At 39.7% G+C, this 15,963-nt stretch overlaps 1 protein-coding gene across 1 annotated transcript; it reads left to right on the forward strand.

Moving 5' to 3' along the window:
- Positions 1 to 865: 865 nt before the first annotated feature.
- On the forward strand, positions 866 to 14,962 carry T265_07706 (hypothetical protein; the record flags this gene model as incomplete). The annotated part of the gene is given in 4 exon segments (XM_009173294.1): positions 866 to 990; positions 13,499 to 14,244; positions 14,280 to 14,746; positions 14,762 to 14,962. The coding sequence occupies 4 exon segments, from the start codon at positions 866 to 868 to the stop codon at positions 14,960 to 14,962; spliced, it is 1,539 nt and encodes a 512-aa protein (XP_009171558.1).
- Between the last annotated feature and the right edge of the window lie 1,001 nt (positions 14,963 to 15,963).

A 15,963-nucleotide genomic window follows, 5' to 3' on the forward strand; every position in this document is an offset into this window, starting at 1 on the left:
TACTGGAACGGTCGAATATTCCTTTAGAAGTCATCAAAAGCACAAACTGGATGATGAGAGACCTGTCAGTCGATCAGAATTTGTGAGAACGCACGTTTACGTAGTTCAACCAGCTAGGCGATTCTAACATTTGGATCAAAAAGAAACTCACGCAAAAGTTTGAAACTTTTGCTTGACTAAAATAAGGTTGTCATTCCAGTAGCTTAGTGACCACGGGGTTGTTATTTTGTCACAAATAATGTGATATCTCCTCATTCCCCCTTTATATATATATATATATATATATATATATATATATGTACGTACCCTCCTCGACATGCAAAGTTGAAGAATTTTACTTACCAGTTAAGGAATCTTGACCCGTTGGTTTGGACAGGAAAGCAAGCCTCAGTTTCTATGTCCATCTAGATGTTAAATAAATTTACGACGGTGTGAATCGCATGTTTCATTTGCCTACCGAGGTGTGTGGATCAAAGAGTTTCATTGCTATGGAATATCTTTCCATATAAAAGTCGGGCATCTCTTAGTAAAATTGTAAACAAAAGTAGAAAATCAATATGGAGAGTTGAAGAGTACATTGTGCTAGAATATGTATAAGAGGTAGTCATGTTCGTGCCGTTGTTGCTAAGAAATTTTTCAGGCCATTATGCAAAACAAGGTTAACTGATATAGGGGGGACGATACTTGCGGCAGAAATAGCACAGCCAGTAAGGTGTTTGTCTGTCGCAGGTAATTCACGCAGTTTAGAGGGGTAGCAGTAGATGACCCAATCAAGTTAAACTTCACTCTAAGTCGGTTTAGCAGTTAGGTCACTGGGACCTGAAATATTAAAATTTATTTTATGATTTAACTAGGGAATTGAGCTATGACGAAATGGTTGGCACCATCCGAAAACGTCAAAATAGTGAAAAAGTTTGCTCAGAATCTTTCCACAGTATTGAATGAAAATTACGATGTTCCATACAAAATGATGAAGGAAATCTGGCAAAGGTTGGTCAGGAATACAGAAGTTGGTTGAAAATTCGATGCCATCACTTGATTTTTGTCAGTAAAATTGAGTATATGATGATAAGTTTGGGTTAACCAAGGTGGAGAGAAGTCTTCTGTTTTTCCTGTTTTTTTTTTAAGCACAAAATACAGCCAACAGATTTACGAGCATAAAAATTTAACAAAATTTGGTGCAACTTACGTCCAGCTATAACGTTCTGAATATTCCCAATTTAGCCTTCTGTTGAGGTTTTCACCGATAAGCCAACCCTGAATCATTAGCCTGGGCAGAAGTCTGTTTGCAATAAAGGAAACACACATTTTCTATACATGCATGGCAGGCAATCTGTGATGCAACCCACCTCAAACGTTTGTACGACTCGCTGTAAGAAACGATTTTTATTCATTCACGTTTGGGCAAAATGAAAAATTACCAGGTAAGTATCCGTAATTGCGTTTAGTATTACAGAAACGTTTGAGTCCGAATAGCACTAGAGACAGGGCAACAAGTCTTCTGTTCGTGAAATTTGAATGACGACGCAGAGTTGAAGAGTGCATTGCGCTAGAATATGTATAAGAGGTAGTCATGTTCGTGCCGTTGTTGCTAAGGAATTTTTCAGGCCATTATGCAACACAAGGTTGACTGATATAGGACTAGCTCATCAGTGGAAACTGGATGTGTTTGGATATCAATAATCACACAAGTAATTGAGAGCTAGGCAAGTTGCTGATCATCTGCTCGTTACCACGCAGTTAAGTGTTCAGCCATCGACCAGATGTTCGCGATTTTAAAAGTCTCTGAATCTGGTAAGATGAATTCCGCCGGTGATTCCCAATCAGGACGAAACAGTTGTGTTTAGACCCGATTCACTGACAGAACAGGTCTTAAAATGAAACGTTATAAAGCACAGTAAAGGAAGTAAAACTACATATTGTGTAAAACAGACAAAAAATACAGATTGCTTCGGTCCAATGTTTCTTTCTCCAGTGGATTAATGGTTCAACGGGTGTGGGAAACTTAAACGTAATTTCCAAACCGTAATCTTATTTGTTATTTTCATACTTTCGTAAAAGTTGACAAAATTATATGTTGTGTACAAAACACGGTATTATTTTTCACTTTGAGAACCTGCATCCCCTATTAAGACGGTCATAGGTATTGAAAGTTTAACGTTGTTCTAAGGATCGTCTTACACTTTCCGAGATGATCATCTCCGTTTGTTCACTGTTAGTCAACATAACCAATAATAAGAGCAAACTGAGCCATGAAATACTGGACACGAAATCATAAACTACCGGAAAACGAACGGCAACTGGAACAAGAATACTGAAACCAGGTTGTAGTTTGTGCTGCGTTTTCGAATCTCCAGTGAAAAACTCGTTTCATAGGTAAAATTACCTCATGATGAAAGGCCTGTAAGCACCGTACAGCTTCCTTCTTTGCTAGGAATGTTTAGTAGTGCGCAACAGAAACGTTTGAGTCCGAATAGCACTAGAGACAGGGCAACAAGTCTTCTGTTCGTGAAATTTGAATGACGACGCAGAGTTGAAGAGTGCATTGCGCTAGAATATGTATAAGAGGTAGTCATGTTCGTGCCGTTGTTGCTAAGGAATTTTTCAGGCCATTATGCAACACAAGGTTGACTGATATAGGACTAGCTCATCAGTGGAAACTGGATGTGTTTGGATATCAATAATCACACAAGTAATTGAGAGCTAGGCAAGTTGCTGATCATCTGCTCGTTACCACGCAGTTAAGTGTTCAGCCATCGACCAGATGTTCGCGATTTTAAAAGTCTCTGAATCTGGTAAGATGAATTCCGCCGGTGATTCCCAATCAGGACGAAACAGTTGTGTTTAGACCCGATTCACTGACAGAACAGGTCTTAAAATGAAACGTTATAAAGCACAGTAAAGGAAGTAAAACTACATATTGTGTAAAACAGACAAAAAATACAGATTGCTTCGGTCCAATGTTTCTTTCTCCAGTGGATTAATGGTTCAACGGGTGTGGGAAACTTAAACGTAATTTCCAAACCGTAATCTTATTTGTTATTTTCATACTTTCGTAAAAGTTGACAAAATTATATGTTGTGTACAAAACACGGTATTCTTTTTCACTTTGAGAACCTGCATCCCCTATTAAGACGGTCATAGGAGAAGAAAAATATCACAACAGACGAAAAAAAACATACCCGGGTTCGCTGTCCCGTTGGGGCTGTTCGTGGTCAAGCCCTTGTTCTCCTAAGGAGTAACAGAAATAGAACAACGACTGAACGTAAAAATCGACTGTGTTTATATTCCAGGGGAATTTCGAAAAATTCGTTGCACACTGCTGCCATGATTGTTCTGGATTTCAGTTCTACGGGTCAATAAGTATTAGGGGGAAAAGCACTGTAACAGCCACCACAATCTGAGATACGGTTGTTGTGAAAAATGGAAAACCAAGCGACACTTTCAAAGCTCATAAACCCAGCTTGTAAGTTAAACCAAATGCTTTCAGATAAAACTTGTTAACACGTACTGTTGCATGACGCAATTGAGTGACATTTTGTAACCTTGGACCAGTGATATATTTATTGTTAACTAGACTACTTCAAAGTAATGTCAAAGTTTATTGACGGCTTCAATAGGTAGCAACCTACTAAATAAATTTTCCAAGCATTACAGGGTTTAATTAAGCAGATTTTATTTAATAGTCTAAGTGCGTAACTTGCTTGAACTGAAGATTTACGTTTTATTTACATGGTTTTAACAACATATTTGGAAGACTGTTGGTCAGTATCAAAATCTCAGTAGCAAGACAACAAAAAGTTTTATGATCACTCGTTAGGTCATTGACTGGTAAGTCAATAAAGAGCTGAGGAATACATGTTAGGATATCCTCGGGGTCGAATTGGGTATCTCTTAGAGACACAGTAGAGAACAGGATCTATTATTTGTGGCGGTAGCGGGTTTTGGAATATGTGAGTACCGACGACCGGCCAGGATGTTGAAATCCGAGGTCCAATTAACTCGGTAGCCTATGGTCGTAATCTATGGCGGTAAGCAATTAACAAACGTCTTCTGTCCATTCATCAGAACTTACATGTTCTCAACTTCTCTGAAACCCTTACAACCGATCCGTTTACGATTTCATTATGTGTTCAAATTCCATTAAATAACCTCAAAATTAACACGTATACCATCTTTCTTTAATGGCCGAACATTCTGCGACCGTGTGCTGAACTATGATTCCGTATGGACTCTAGGAAAATTTGTTTTCTTGCAGCTAGTGATTTGTTACTGATTAGATTACCAAAGGGATGGAACTGTTGTAGGTTTCATGATTCTACCAAATGGGACGATACCCACAAATTTCCTCAGACGAACAACTTTTGCACGATCAACGTATAATGCAATACTAGGTCGTTCAAATGAATTGTCGAAAAATTATTGTGGGTTTTATGTTTCCGCCTGCTGAAAAATGTAGGTTTCTAACAACTTGTTGTACTATTTTATTTTGATGGCGTGAAGCGGGTTATAGGCCAATCGAAGTGACTTTTCCTTTCAGTACGCTGAGGCACCTTACTGATGTAACGGACTTCCGGACACATTCGTTAGTCAGAAAAGCTGAAAAGAAAAGTTTATTCAACAAAAATTGAACTAGTTTCGATGGTTGGCAGAAAGTTATCCAATCAACAATTCTTCTGCTATTGACTACTGTATAGTATAAAGTTATAAATGATCTGTATGTACATAATAAAAAAACAAGGTTATGAATTCGTGCTTAAACAAATGAGATGGAATTAAAATGTCCAAGTGTTACTTTCTATAGACAATACATCAAAAATATAGCCGAAGCTATGTTACACTAATCCGGCCAGTTATTTAAGAGCGCCTGACTGCCTCCTATACCATACTGTGCAGTGCTTTATGTCGCAGCCCTGAAAGCTGGATTTCCATTCATAGAAGCTTTGTTGCAACAGGTGCGTTCCAGCTACGAGATATTTGCTAATGATAAGGAACTTAGCTACTGCCAGAGAAGCATTGGTGTGACTTGGGATCTAAACAGATCGTATTTTGGCTTACTACTAGACAAGTCCAAAATGATGTGTGCATTATAATGACCACTAAGGGCTTCTGTTATACACGTGGCTTAAACGATATGATGAATTCCTTATTAAGGCTGAAGGTATTTGCAATCGTAACAATAAAGCCGGAAAAGTTTAAGTAAAAATACGTAAGCGAAAAGGCTTGTATGTTCTGTGATCTATCAAAGACGTAATACCCCAGCGTGAAATCCCGCGGTCTGTTACGTAAATCTAATTTTTGTAATATAGAGTGCGTTTTTTTTAACATGTTTATTCTTCTGTAGCCTCCGGCAAGCTCTTTCCATATCAGTCTTCATACTTCCTTAGGGATCTGCACGTATACATCACACTTGTAAGATACGATTACGGTGCAGATTTCAATAAACTAATCATGGGAAAATGGGATGAAATGAGATTTACGGAGTAATCCGACAATAATGCATTTGAAAGACCTAATTTGGGTGAGTAATTGGGGATTGAGTCGGATATCACGTACCCCTATCTTGTCGTAAAAACTAGTGCAAAGGTTTAGATATACTGGAGTTGCCTATCGGCGAAATGTGGACTAATGAAAATTTCGCTGGAGAGATGTTTCTACAGGTCTAAAACAAAACCAAACTAACATGAATTTATCAACAAATTTTTACCAGTAGTAAATTATGCTCATATAATTAGAAACCTACATTTTTACGCAGACGGTTATTGCCCAACCTTCGGTTAATCAACACCAGCGTAAGCTTCATTTGATTCTTGTGTCAGGACGAAGTCCGTTCCCAATCATGAAGTTGAATTCGCATAGAAACGACCATACTCTTCACTGTGGTATGTTAATGTATAAGAGCAAATCGGCATAGCTATCGTTTTATTTATCTTGCGCTATGTCCAGATTTCTGTTTTATTGTGGTGTTTTCTGTTTGGACTTTGGTGACTCAGCGGCATTTTAACTAACATGCATCGTTTTAGTGTTTCCAATGTTGTGTAGTGTAGGTTCATACCTCATTTTGGCAGCTTGGATTGAGCTGTTAGTACCTGAAGATGGAGAAATTTCCTGCAGTTTTTTCTGTCGGTAAAACTTCATCCAGCAGCTTCCCGAACTTCTGTTCAATGTGGCCGGTTACCACCGCTTCTGAAGATTACTCCACTGATTGACTGCTCTAGTTGACAAAATAGCACCCGTATTCTTCCTTGACTCAAATAACCTCTAGCTCGATCGGTCTGCTATATCTACTTTGTCAGATCTTTGAAATGTACTAAGTTCTACGACTTAGCAGGTGCTCTATGAGAAAAATATTTAGGTGCTGCAGACGATCTTCATGAGAGTAAAGGCGCAGCATGTAGCCTCCCTTCTCTTAGCTTTCTGGAAGTTCCTGCTTCTCGCGGTGCAAACAAGAAACAGAAAGTATGCAATCTAGGTTGTCAATATGAATGTAAAACATTGGTGGGGAAAGTTGAGACAGAAATGTAGAGGGTATTTTGAACTGTCAAAATCTTTGTGACTCTGCTTTTATGTCGATGACCGTCTTGCATCTCACCAGTAATGTTTCCGAGGTTGATATCCCAAATAAATCATGTGAGAATTGCCGCTGTTAGTGGACACTACCTGCCTCTATTACGGTGTATGCCACAATTTGAGTGCCATTCGAATTATCCAATTGCTACTTTTATACTGTCAGTCCACACACATGAAATTTATGACATTCGCGATACTTGGTAGGCCATTCACGACCACCTTGAACAGTGTGGAGCCAAGTATCAACCCCAGAGAGGTATACCATTCACGGCTGTGAACAAGAGCGACAATGCACCGTTGACAGACGCATAACACGTTCTACCACTTAGAGAAATGTGAATCCAACGTTAGTTATTACCCACCTGCCCATAAGCTCTGATGTTGGTTAATTGATGTCTATGAGAAACTTTATCAGATGTCTTATTGAGGAAGGTTTTATTAAGAAGTATCTTATCAAGTTGGCTCTCAGTGACAAAAATAGCCATTCGTTTGCGCCTCGTTATGAATAAGCTGGTTTTACATGAGCGGGACCTCTAAAGCCCTTTTGGACACTCATGCACAATGCTTCTTACTATGCCGTCCTACGTTGTTACAGGCGATCCTTTGCTTCAATCTGTTAATAGCCGAATTATGATGGACGGACCGATACCTATATGTAAGTGAGCTGCCTCCATCTTCGTGGGCGTTTAATCGCCGACGTTTGCTGATCACTGCGGAGGCGGTCTTTTATGGATCATTGAATGGGTTAGAACTGCGCCCCATTATTATCCTCCCTAAAGCAAAGGTTTCAGTGGTATGCGAACGCAGCTGAGCCTTGTCCGAGAGGCATGATTTCTGTTTATACTAATAAGGGCTGGAGTTTTGCGGCCAAAGCCAAGTGTGACAGAAGTTGGTCTTGGTAAAAGTTATTGAATAAAATTGAGAGGTGACACTGGGTCATCTGTTTTCTTAACCACAAAGTACCATTAAGAAAACTTCCGGTCTTTCCCAATACAAGATCGTCTATCCGGTTAATGAGAGTTGGGCCTGACACTAAATGAATTATACCGGTCTTTAGTCTTTCGCTGGGCATTGTTCAGATAGTTCATGGTCACGGTACTTAAGGGTTGTGCACCAATCGTGTGATGTTTCATGTACGGTATAGTCCGCTTCGAATTGAGCACTACCAAATCAGTTTCAACAATAACTTTGATCCATCTAATGTCACCATCTAAAGAACAACTTTGAGAATGCTTTTAACAGTTGCTAAAGGAACTTTGTTATCTTCGGTGCACTTCAGCTGGTCTCTGAGTATGAAATGATCTGAGTAGCTTCCACCCAAATTTGGGCGTCCTGCCACATGCAACCTGTGTGTCTTCAGAATATAAGATAAAAATATTTATAACAACTTAAGGGAGACGTAGGTTAAGCAAATTTAAATTTGTAATCAGGTAGGTATATGATATTTTCCCACGATATTCCCTTAAAAGGCAGACTACCAAAGTTTCTGCTGCATAATCACTTTTTTATATGGAAATTCGTCATTCGTTTTTAGCCTCCTTTCACTTTGCATCGCGCTTGTTAAAATATACTCGATTTCTTTTGGTTTTTCATTCTGCGGTCAGTCACACTGCGTGATAAACTAGAGATAACTTGTGAAAAATCGTTGCTTCCATTTGCCTAAAACAAAGCAATCGTAGCATCAAATCGAGATGTCATTCACTCGAATGAGGTGACTAATAATCAACCAACCAAATGTTTGGTCTTTCAGCTTGCGAAGCTGACTTTTCAATAAGGGTGAGCTTACGACTATAATTGATGTCTCCAAGGTTCCGGATGTTTGATCTTTGGATGCAAAAACGTCAAATGAGAATATTCTTTAGGATTTAGTGACCGAAATGGGATTCAGTTACATCCCTTACGGAAGGCCACTCAAATCAGCAAAAAGCGAACCAACAAATCAGGTCAGTTAACCAGATTCGAAGGACCAACAACATGACCTATGCACTTTGCATTCCGGGAATGATTCCTAATCCGGGGTGAAACCTAAACGGATAAAATACCAGAAATGTCTAAATAAAACATTATGCTGATTACTATAAGCACATGCAATAGACCGAAGCTGAATTAAAGCTCGCGCGAAAGATTGACGGTTTAAATGATTCAGATGCAGCGAAAACGCGGGTGCAGCATATTTAATCTGTGACACAAACTAAGTTCACGTATGCAGTAAATGCAACGTGCTGGAGAATTCTCTGCTTATATGTAGGGTAGATCCGGAAATCCATGAAAGTTCCTTCCGGATTTTAGGTAGGACCTTTAAATTCCACATTTGAGGGATGCAGTTAAAGTTTAGAATGAGAAACACTCGGGCATAAAAATTACATTAGACTGGTGTGGTGTCCTGGAGTATTGTCGTTTTGCTTTTCAGGTTTAGATGTTCGCATGTTGTTATCCTGCACCAGTTAGCCTGTTACTAGGAAAAATGGTTAGAAAAACAGGTCGCTTTATGTGCTGGCGAAGACTGTGTCGACCACATTCATACGTTACATCAAATTTTGCAGCACCACCACAGTTTCCCCAGGTCGATAATAACGTGTACCTGCGCATCTTCGGAGCGTCAGACCTAGTTTATTGGTATGTTCCTCGAGGTTGTTGGTATCTGACAAGTAATTATGGTGGCGAAATCGCTGAATAATAAGTAACACGGAGAGTTAGAACGTGCGGGAACCGTTTTCCTCTAGTCCTAGTCGGTGTCAAAGTGTACGACGGATGTCCAGTTACGACTAACAAGCTTGGTAAGGCGTCAAATGGAAACAAACTACCCTCGGCAAGTCAACTACGAAGGCTTGTTGACGTCTTTGTGATAGGCGACATTTTTGGTGCAAGTAACTTCATGTCGTCGGGTTTCATTTTGCTGCGGCAGAAATATGCATTTAGGGTTCATGAACGAAAACATCATTTTGAGATTTATTTGCAGCCAATAGACGAGCTGATAAGTAAAAAACGTAGTTACGGGTAAATGGCCAATGGATGCGCAAACAGTGTTGTTAGGAAACTTTGTACTTATAAATGGAGGCAGGATTCAATGAATACCAGGACTGTATCTGTCAAGGGTCCCTTAATCCCAATAGGAAAAACCGAGTAGAAGTTCAGAGTTGGTCTGCAGCAAGACTTGCACAAAAACCTTCATCTTTCATTAACCGATACATGTCGACTTTATGAAATCATATTTTTGCAAGTTCTTGGGTCAAATTTTGCTTCATTGAATGCAAAATTACACTCTCACCAAACAACGATAAAACTCTTATATTGAATTGTTTTACACCAATACACAGAGGTTGATTTGGAAATTCACATGTTTACATAGTTTACCTGCATTTTGTTTTTTCGTATTCTTGTTTACTGCAGTACGACCCGTGAGAAGACATCATCACTGGTAATGTCTCTCTGAAAGGTGATGAAATGTTTACAGACCAGCTGCAAGCCTTGATAGACAAGCCAACGCGTAACAGAACACTCGGAAGTACGTATTACCGTCAAATACCTTGATCAGTTTGTTCCCTAGTTGCTTCGTAAGCATCCTGCATTGATCACGACTTACTAGCTTTCCACATAGCGCAACATTTCAAACTCACAGGCTCTAGCTGTTTGGTTGTTGTTGGTGTAGATCATGCACGAAGCGAAATAGCTTGTGATGGCTTGTTGGCTTCCAATTGTTTTAGTTGCGCTTAAATTTAACACAAACCTCAGTAACTTGGCCGCCGGCTTGCAATAATTTTTTAAGTAAGTCACTGTTGATTAACATCAGTTTCGTAATAGAAGTTTAGTAAAAGTAAATTTCGGTAGGACCATAAATGATCAGGGGCTTTTATCTGCGTAGTATTGGCAATCAAATTTAATTAATGTATGAAATTATATTCAAAGTGCTTTTTTCACTTTCACACACTGATCAAGGATTTTAAATGCACATGCGAAAAAGATTTAACTTTCGTTTTGGTCATAAATGTAAAAAACTGTCGTCGTGTTCGTTTAATATCAAGTTCCGGCATTTCAAATTTCACAATTCTGAGTTTTGTAGTTGGTTATTAAATTTGAATTTTACGCCCGGAAACGCGTAATGCGGACATTTATATAGCGTAATTGGAAGCTTAACCAGTTAAGATATACATAATTTAAATATTTTACACAATATATGATGAAGTTTATATTTTCGTGTTACGTGCCGTCAGTCCTAACTGAAGCGGTTTATTTGCATCGAAGCTTAACCAGTTAAGATATACATAATTCAAATATTTTACACAATATATGATGAAATTTATATTTTTGTGTTACTTGCCGTCAATCCTAACTGAAGCGGTTTATTTGGATTTCTGAAAGCCATAGATACTTTAACCCTAATTGTTTCCGCTAGGTGTTAACTTTAGGTCGTTCTTGAAAAAAATTGCATTTTGCCATCAAATTCCACCTATGAGACAAATATAAGAAGATAAGTCTCATTTGCGGCACTCTCTTATTAAAGTGGTGAATAAAGAGTACTGAGAGCAATGTTAGCTTAAACAAGATTTAGAAGCAACCTACTCACTGGGATGTAGCTGATGATGTCTCACTTTGGACAATGACCTAACATAGAATACTTAACAAGATAAACAAAATGAATTTCGCCCGGATGGAATCAAATGGTTTCCTTTTTAGGTTTCTGCAAATGCGCGTGGTTGAACACTCATCAATCTGGTGCGTAAGAAAAGTAAGTAGAGGCCAGTTTCACGAGTGAAATTTACTACAGGGTGAGTGAAAAAAGCAACGAAAAACATCTGGTTTGATGTCACGCTCAACACAAGAGATAACAGCTCGAAGGAAATTTTCTGATAAACAGAAAGCACATTACATCTAACAATGTGCTCAGAATCGGTGTTAGGTCACTGAGCCTCGTTTTCCTTCCACAAACAAATACTAAGTTGCGCACAAGAATGGGCCAGACGACTATTTCACGACACTGAAACGACCTCTGCATGGAGATAAATTTACTTCTAGCGCGTCTATCGTAAGTCATTGTATGCACACAAAACTGCATTTTGATAAACATAACAACTCCGGCTCACATGTAGCAGACAGACAAAATACGGTTATATCTTGGTCGATTCGCCTGATTCCAGTTCATTTCAGACAGGACCGGTGTAATATATATTAAGGACTTCACACTGGTGGTCAAATCTGCAATTATCCGCGACTGCCAAAATACTAACACCTTTCCATGTTTATGGTAGGCACCATAAACCTATGCGATTGTAGCTCCAAAGAAACGTTCTAAATCAGTTTCTTCCGAAACCGGACAACAAACTCTAATTTTGCACGAGCTGTCCAGTGAATTTAGCTGAAAAAGCATGGATGGAATATATATGTATATATTACATTGTTTGCAATTACACGGTGTGTGCTTGCGAGTCGAGAAATATTGCGACGCTTTCCTCAGATATTTGCAGCATTTAAAGAACACTGCATCAAGTAACGACCATTAGGTTTGAAAATTCTATCTGGTAGCGCTCCTGTTATTAAAGGTTAATTTACTAGATGTAGTCAGGTGGCGCATTCTAATATTAAAATTTCGGTGAAGTTGGCACACATCTGTGGACAATGTTAAGCTCCCTCATAGTATAAAAACGAAGAATTTCAGGACGATTTAACAATACAAGTCAGGGGTTAGAATCTCCACGGATTGGGTTTGCAAACACTAAAATCCACAGATCTAGTGAGTATTTGAACAGCGAACAATATAAGTCATGATAAGTTCATGTATTTACGGAATTTTCGTAGGGTTTTGATTTTATGTGACGCTCAAAGGCACTAGCGATACACAATCTTACATTTGTTCCACCAGCACAAGCTTGAGAGCGATAGTTACCAACAGTGTCTATATATCTGTCTAGATGGCTTCACTGGACAAGTCGCACCATTGGTATTGGTCAGATGCGGTGAAGAAAGATGCGCCTATATGGATGGAGTGATACTTGTGAATTGAAATGTTTCAACAGAGAGTCTAAATAAACATCTGCTGAATATCAGAATTATGATATACCCAAAATAAATGTCCTGACAGAAAGACACCCCACGTATAATCTGGAACATTATTCAAGATATCGGAACATCTAATTAGCTGCACCGCTAGTTGCATTGCGCAGTTTTTTTTCGACCTCATTAAAAGTGTCATGTATAGGACTACAGTTTAATAAGGGGAACAGATGATTTACTTTCACATTAGTTAGTGAGATTTTCTTTGCCACCGTATCAAAACACTATAAAATTGCGGGATGTGGGTTGACCGACCCTATATAGCTAGCTGAATCTTTCTTCCATAATGCAGTTTGACTAAATCTTCTGAATAAGAAGTACCGTAAATATTAGTTGAGAGAATATTTCAGACAATGCAGTCTGTCTTAATGAAAAAGCACCACTCACGCGGGTTCGGCCTCCTTATGTTCATTGGGCAGACACTGTCAAACCTGTCATACATGAACACAAAATCCATAAATAGTGTCCCATTAAAAACACCCCAGGGACGCTTCGCCAAACCGATTTGACAGCAGGTAAGAGACCATATTTTTATGCAAAGCCCTAAAGATATACCGTGTCTACCAATTTCACCTGGACATAAGTTGTCAAGCATCTTAAGGTACCAGAAAATGACAGTCGCGCTCCTTATTTTAACTGTGCAGTTCGTGACCCAACGTGTTGTGCGTCTTAAAAATCAGTGAAGCCGTCCTGAGTTTGATAATATTTAGATTGATCTTTCAGTGTCTTCTGAGATGGCCAAAGTGCCCACCTAGCCATTATTTGTTATACCAATTTAACAAAACAAATTCAAGCCCATGAATAAAACATACGAATAATATTAGCAGCTTTGAGTATATTTGACCCAGGAATTATGTCATATTCAGTTGTTCTCTCTTAGGTCATTCATCGATTACTTTGAAAATGAAGGTAGTATCCTCACGGATAGCAAACTTTATGGCCTTCCAAAAATCCATAAACTAGATGTCCCGGGGAGACCGATAGTAGACGGACTAGGTTCCCCACCGCATGAACTGGCCAGATTCTTGGCCGGCATTTTAAAGCCCCTCATTGGGAAATCTAGTAATTACATTAAGAATTCATTGGACTTCGCCAACAAACTTTTAAAGCCCCTCACTGGGAAATCTAGTAATTACATTAAGAATTTATTGGACTTCGCCAACAAAGCAGTGGGTGTCACTGTTGAACCAGATGACATCCTCGTAAGCTTTGATGTGAAATCGTTATATACAAACGTTCGAAAAGGGGATTCTTTAGAAATAGCCAAGCGACTACTGTTGGCGGACACCACCCTTCCAGAACGGACACAGCTTACGGTAGATGAAATAGTGGAAGGCATAAAAGCATGTCTGAATCTCACCCACTTCGTTTTTGACTCAGTGGCTTGCACTCAAGAACAAAGTATAGCAATGGGATCTCGAATATCCCCGGTTTGGGCGAATATATTTGTGGAAGAATTTGAACAGAGAGCTTTGGCCGGATTCCCCTACCTACCTAAGATATTTTGGCGGTATGTAGATGCCACTTTCGCCGTCATGAAACGGGACAAGGTTAGTGAGTTTTACAATTACCTGAACGAACTGAGTCCACAGATCGAATTAAGTATGGAGATGGGGTCAGCCTTGGGTACACTATCCTTTTTAGATTGTATGACACATAAGGTTGGGGGGAACTAAAGACCACAGTGTACGAGAAGCCAACCAACACTGGGGCAGTTTTGAACTACTCGTCTCCCTATCTAAAGTCGGTGTACGCAAGTATTGCGTCGTCGATGTTTAGGCCTGCAAGGGCCTTGTGCACAGAAGAAGTTGATCGGACAGCGATCAAAATTGAAGTGAAGAGCAAACTTCGGGGTAGTGGATATCCAGCTAGCTTGATTAAGCGTCAGCTGCGAAGGGTGTTGGTACCGGTAGGGAAACCCACCAGGGAATGGATCGGGACCGCTGTTATTCCATATAAACCAGGGACATTTGAGGTCATTCAAATAATTCTAAACACGCCTAACATAAGAGTAGCTTTCCAAAGGGGGAAAACTCTGCGCTGTGCACTGCTGCAATCGAAGGATCGCCTCCCGGCAAACAGAACCAGGGACTGTGTCTACAAATATAAGTGTAATGACTTCACCAAGGTCTATATAGGATAGACGGTCAGGGAACTACACATCAGAGTCGGAAAGCATAGTAGAAAAATAAAGAGGCCACCGAGAAACGCAGATGAATATCAGGCGTTACTGAAAGACTCGGCATTTGCGGAACACGCACTGGACACGGGACATAAAATAGACTTAGGAAATGTTGAGGCTTTGAGGCGAGGACTACGATTAACGTCACAGACTGATCGCTGAGGCGATGGAAATCGCCGAGCATCCCAGTGTTAACAGAATGGAAGGCGTGAAAGTGGCTGGAAGGTGGAGAACGGTCTTGGTCACTCGAGCTGACACGTGTTGGTGTGCGGTCATCAGAAGGAAGAGTGGTCATCATCTGAATTCCACTTGACCTCAACCCTCCTCAAACTGAATTGTCGGAGCACTCACAACCCCACAAAGACCAGGGAAATCTACCAGTGACACCCGAGGTGAATCATCAATTGAAGCACCCTGAAGTGGAAGATTAAGGAACGAAAAGCGATTGGCACTAATTTGGAACTCGATGGATTTTCAGCAACCTTACGAGTAGTACATTACATGTATCGCGATATTTCAAATATCGTAGCGACTGAAACATGAGGCGGCCTGGTGCAGCACATTCAGTTGCCTGAGAACATCATAAACGAGAGATTCAGCTGGGTTCCAGGTGATTCTCTCGAAAGAACCAAACTGGTTTGCAAATGAGTGTATGTTCGCTAATTTGAAACTCCTCCAACCCATCAGGTCAAGATTTTGGTACCCACACTAGCAAACAAGAGTCGTTAATTGAGACTCAACACTGATCTAGTGTGAAGAGGACTTACTGATTGGTTCCCCATCTGTCTTATAACCTGGCCAATTTGGTGAGCTTTTCACCTGGCTTGATGAAGCTTTTGTGTCAAAAGCGAAACGTTGCTGAAATAAAAACTACCGATTGTTTACCAAGCCCTTCTGAAAAAAATAGCAAACATATTTGCAGGTGGATCAGTTTTGTTCAAATGAATTTATTGGGTTGTAGCAAAATAGAGGAAGAAAGAATAGCCCTCAAGGATAAATCAGCTAATATTCACTGTTACCTAATCTTCTTGGGTGTTAGATACTGTAATTAGCTTGTGGCACGCAGAGTAACTTAGAGACCCACAAACAACCACGGACAATCCCGAGGACCATGTAGCAGTTTGATGTAGATAATTTCAGTCTTAATTGTGCTAACAAGCTAG

The sequence above is a fragment of the Opisthorchis viverrini genome, assembly GCF_000715545.1.
Source record: "Opisthorchis viverrini unplaced genomic scaffold opera_v5_182, whole genome shotgun sequence".
Classification (NCBI taxonomy): Eukaryota; Metazoa; Platyhelminthes; class Trematoda; order Opisthorchiida; family Opisthorchiidae; genus Opisthorchis; species Opisthorchis viverrini.